This window comes from Myotis davidii, unplaced genomic scaffold (assembly GCF_000327345.1).
Source record: "Myotis davidii unplaced genomic scaffold, ASM32734v1 scaffold425, whole genome shotgun sequence".
In the NCBI taxonomy this organism is placed as follows: Eukaryota; Metazoa; Chordata; class Mammalia; order Chiroptera; family Vespertilionidae; genus Myotis; species Myotis davidii.
Window position 1 is genome coordinate 3,262,071 of NW_006296413.1, and position 5,170 is coordinate 3,267,240.

Here is a 5,170-nt window from a genome sequence, read left to right on the forward strand (position 1 = left end):
CTTCCTACCTGTCCACCTGCCATCTCCTACTCCCAACTGCAGTCTCTTCCTTCCACCACCAGAAATCCCACACTGGCCCGGCCAGTGTGGCTCAGTGGTTGAGCGTCAACCCATACTCCAAGAGGTCGTTGATTTGATTCCTGAGATTCCTGGTCAGGGCACATGCCTGCGTTGTGGGCACGGTCCCCAGTTGGGGGCAGGAGTGCAGGAGGCAGCCTATCGATGTTACTCTCACATCGATGTTTCTGTCCCTCCCTTCTTCCTCTCCCTTCCTCTCTAAAAAGCAATAGAAACATATTTTTTTAAGAAAGGAAATCCCACAGTGTATTTTCCATAAAGCCTTTAATTTTTATCTAAGGGACTGGGATCCTCAGTCCAGGCTTGGGTCAAGCGCCTCTCAGGCTGGCTGCCAGTGGTTCCTGTCTCGGGGGGGCTCTGAGAAGAGTGCTCCATTCTCTCCCCTATTGGTCGTTGGCTCCTTAAAGACAAAGACAGAGGCCACTAGACCCTGTAGCCCCCCAATCCTACACCCGAGGCCACCTTGGGCTGTAGGAAGGGAAAGGCCATTGTCACTGATGATACGGGTTCAAATCTGGCTCCTATGCTGTGTGACCCTGAGGAAGGATTTCCTTTGAGCCTCCTCTCCCTTCTGTGAACTAGGTCTGTAAGCCCTGCTCTGCTCAGGTCGCGCTAAGCCAGCGGTTCTCAACCTGTGGGTCGCGACCCCTTTGGCGGTCGAACGACCCTTTCACAGGGGTCGCCTAAGACCATCCTGCACATCAGATATTTACATGACGATTCATAACAGTAGCAACATCACAGTTATGAAGTAGCAACGAGAATAATTTTATGGTTGGGTCACAACATGAGGAACTGTAATTAAAGGGCCAGAAGGTTGGGAACCACTGCGCTAAGGGGTAAGGGACTCCACGTGGGAAGCCTGGCCGGGCACCAGCCCACAATGGAGGCCTGGCGTGTGCCTTCAGGTGGGCGCAGATTCCAGAGGGCTCTGCTGCTTATTCACTCCTGTGTCCCTGGGGGGAGACCTGCCCTCAGGCTTTAGTTTCCTCGTTGAGAAGTGGGAGGATAACCCTGGCCTCACCTTCCTGGGGGACATGGGGGACCGAGCCTGGAAGTACCTGCTGGGGTCCCAGGCCATGGAGGCGGGCAGGGCAGGACTGAAGCTTAGATTCAGGGCGGGTCAATGTGGCTGCCCACAGAGCTCCCACAACCTTTCCCAGACCCCCAGCACAAGGTGAAGGGGGCTGAGGAGACCCTGCGGGGCCCAGTGTGCTGGTCATGCACCCATCCTCACATCTGGGCAGGGCCAGTTTCGTGGCCAGCTAGATGGCCTCACCTGGGTTTCCGGGAAGTGCCCTTGGCATCCCCCTTCCTAGCCTCAGCCAGCAGCTGTTCCTCATCCAGCCCCAGTGCTGACAGCACCTGGGAGAAGCGCCGGGTCACCGTGAGCCGGGCATTGGTCTGCGGAGAGAGAGGGAGTCCCACTGTGCACCAGGGCCCCAGAACAAGTGGGGCTCTGATTACTGAGGGGTCCCAGGGCTTCCAGATGGGCAGCAGCCTGGGGTGCCATCTAAGGGGCCCAGCCCCAACTCGCCTCCCTACCCACTCGGCCGGTGGAAAGGCGTGTTCTCGGGGAGGCCGCCTGCTGGCCTGGGCGCTAGCTCTCACCTGCATGGCCTGCTGGAACAGGAAGGGCCGGGCCTGCACCCTGTGCTGGATGCCCTGCAGCTCGGCCTGGTACTCGGCAAAGCGCTGCCGCTCCTGGCGCCTGTGGGGAGACGGGCCTGTGGGCAGCTAACCATGGACACAGCCCATCCCCACTGGTGAGCTGCTCGTCTTCACTAAGGACTGTATGCCCTTCCCTTTACAGAGCCATTCCATGCCCCTCCTGCCCTGGCTTCCTCCTGAGCTCAGTGGGTGGGAATTAGTATTTGTCCCATTTTACCCAGGACGCCCCTGAGGCTCAGGAGGGCTGAGGGACTTGTCCAAGGCTGCACAGCTGGGACATGAGGCAGTGTCTCCAGGCTGTGCAGCCGGGACTCGCTTGTCCTCCCAGTTACTCCCAAGGGAGAGGGGCCAGTGGTGGCTTCTGAGCAACTGGGTGGCTGCTCGCACAGCCTGTCCCCTCCGAGTCCACAGCCTGCACTTCCCACACCGCCCCGTGAGGAGGAAGCTGTGGCTGTGGGCATGGCTCTGGGCTCTTCTCTGCTATAGCAGCGGTGGGACCAGCTTGCCAGTATCTGCTGTGGTTCTTACAAGCAGACAGCTTAGAAAACGGGACAGAGTAACTAACAACGATGTTGCAAATAAAACACATTCCAGAAAAGTCAAGGTTCCACGGGAGAAGCACAAATCGGGTACAAAGCCCAGTTCGTGGCCTCGTCAGAAATTGTCTGCTCAACCAGCCAGCCTCTGGCAGCAGGAGGGTCCTCTGGCCGCCGTGCACACAGGTCCCGGCATCCTTCTGTGAGGCACCGAGAGGCAGGGGATGTGGGGCAGCACCCAGACAGTAGGGAGGAAGAAGACTCCAGCCCATGCCGGGCCCTCCGGCACGTCTGCTGGGCCTGGACCCTTGTCTGGGAGCCAGGGAGGGAATCTTCCATCCAAGGAAAAGAGATGGACTTGGAAACCCATGGCAGGGACAGAAGTTACTGCAAAAAGGAGTCGTCGCCATTCAAGGGGGATTCACAGCCATTGCAAGGGGCTGGGGGGAGGGACAGGCGCTGGCCTTCAGTCTCTTGCCCGCGATGCCATGTACATTTTCCTGCTTGGTTCTCTAAGCTATTTCTGTTCGAATGGAGAGAAGGCACAGGTCTGTGAGCCCCCCCACCCCTCACCCCCATCCGAGTGAAAAGGAAGCACGTCAGTGGATGTCAGCTGTGTCCATCATCGCTGGATGCAAGGAAGGCACATCACCTCCCCACAGGGCAACCGTTTGTGCCCGCCTCCTGAGCAGGGCAGTCTCCCGTGCAGCTCAGAGGAAAGTTCAGAGGCTGTGAGCTGAGAGACCCCGTGGGAAACACTCCTCCCAAGTAGGAAATGAAGGCTGCGTGTTTGAAATACTCCTCTCACTGACATCTGCCCCTTGGGGTTTGAAAACTTACACTTTCTCCCGTGGTAAAAACAACAATGAACTTAAGGTCTGGCAAGAAGACATCTCCCAGGATGAAAGGAGAGGAGGCATGGAAAGGGCTGCCCTGGGCCAGCTGCACCCAGCAGGCATGCAATGGCATCTGTGAGTGTCACCAGGTTAGGCTGGGGGAAGATGCTGGGTAGTGAGCCTCCCAGGCAGTGTAGCAGGGTGGCGAACCGGCTGCCTGGATTGGAATCCCACCTTCGCAGCTCATGTGGGAAAATGATTTGAGCTCTCTGACCTTAAGCTTCCTCATATGTAAAATCATGGGAATGGTGACAATACCTACCTCATGGGCCTATTATGAGTCTAACAGTGATTTTCCTTTAAGTATGCATTTGTGGGTTGGTTTTTCTTATTATTAGATTTTTATTGATTTCAGAGAGGAAGGGAGAGGGAGAGAGAGATAGAAACATCAATGATGAGAGAAAATCATTGACTGACTGCCTCCTGCATGCCCCCTCCTGGGAATGGATCCCAAAACCCAGGCATGTGCCCTGACCAGGAATCAAACCATGACCTCCTGGTTCATAGGTTGATGCTTAACCACTGAGCCATGCTAGCCAGGCTGTGGATTGGTTTTTTAAATGGTCAGAATATAGGAAGAGAATCAACCCATTGGCCCATGAGCAATGTCTGTGTCCGGGAGTCGGGGGGTGGGAGGGGGACATAAGTGCTGCTCACATTCTACATCAGCTATTTTGGTAACATCTGAATTTTACAGTAAGCATGCCTGGCTTGTGAAATCAGAAAAACAAGATTTGAAGGTGTGATGAACACGAGGAATATTTAACCTGAGCATTTGACAGCTTCAGAGACTGTTATTTATTGGGTGACCTTGGCCCAGCCCCTCCTCCTGAGCCTCATGGTCTTTTCCTATATGACACACAAAGTGGCCGGCCGGCCGGTCTGCCGGCTGGAGGATGGCAGTGCAGGCTCAGCCCGGAGGAAGGCGAGGGCTGGGTCTGCTGGGTCCTCCTGGCTGACCCAGCACTGCCTCTGCCCTGTCCCCACCAGGCCCTCCACAGCCCAGCTTCCTACCTCAGCTCCTCCAGCTTGCGTTGGGCAGCCCCCAGCCCTTGACTCCTGGGTGCATAGGTTGCCAGGCAGCGGGCCACCTGCTGCTGTACCTGCTGCTCCCGGGCCTTCCGCTGCTCAGCCTGCTGCTGCTCCTCCTGCTGCCGCCGCTCCCAGCCCTGCAGCATGCTTCTTGGTGGGGGAGAGGGGAGAAGAGGATGGGAGGAGTCTGTGGGGAACAGGAGGCTCACAGAGGGTCAGGGGCCAGGAAGGGGGAGATAGGGTTAAGTGAATGCATTTTGACTTGAAGGACAGACAGGTGGATGAATGGAAAGAAAAAAGAAACAAAATGGTGAAGTGATAATGGATATATGGAGGGATAGATGAATGGTGTGGGTGGCTGAATAGTCAGCACCTAGATCGACCTGGGACATTCTTCCCCCAGGTCTCACGGCCATCTCATCAGTCAGGTCTTTGCTCAGATATCAGGGAAAAAAGACTCCTTGACCACCTCACCTACCTCTCAGATATTTTCCAGTTCTAGCTATACACCTTGTTTTCTTATTTTTTAAAGATTTTAAAAATTGATTTTGAGAGAGCGGGGGGAGAGAGAAACATGAACGGGAGAGCAACATCAACCAGCTGCCTCCTGCATGCCCCCTACCGGGATTCGAGCCTGCAACCTGGGCATGTGCCCTGACAGGCAACCTTTCAGTGCATAGGACGATGCCCAACCAACCGAGCCACACTGGTCAGGGCCACCTTGTTCATTTCTTTATTAATTATCCTCTTCCCAAGTAGAATGTAAGCCTCATGAGTGCAGTTTCTTGTCTATTTTGATACGTTCATCAACAAGGTATCCCCGGCAGCTGGAATAGTGCCTAACATGGACAGAAACTCAATATTAGTGAATCAATACATAATTGAATCATGGACAGACAGACAAAGGGGGAGATGCAGTTACTCAATTAGCACATATTTATTGAGCACCAATATGTG

At 55.1% G+C, this 5,170-nt stretch overlaps 1 protein-coding gene across 1 annotated transcript in view; it reads right to left on the bottom strand.

Moving 5' to 3' along the window:
* Nucleotides 1-325: 325 nt before the first annotated feature.
* Nucleotides 326-5,170, bottom strand: part of TSGA10IP (testis specific 10 interacting protein) — an 8,694-nt gene continuing 3,849 nt past the window's right edge. The window contains exons 5-8 of the mRNA XM_006771572.2: nt 4,196-4,363; nt 1,690-1,789; nt 1,358-1,482; nt 326-478 (exon numbers count right to left, since the gene is read on the bottom strand). Coding sequence (XP_006771635.1) covers nt 343-478; nt 1,358-1,482; nt 1,690-1,789; nt 4,196-4,363 — 529 coding nt within the window. The 3' untranslated portion in view covers nt 326-342. The remainder of the gene's footprint in view (nt 479-1,357; nt 1,483-1,689; nt 1,790-4,195; nt 4,364-5,170) is intronic.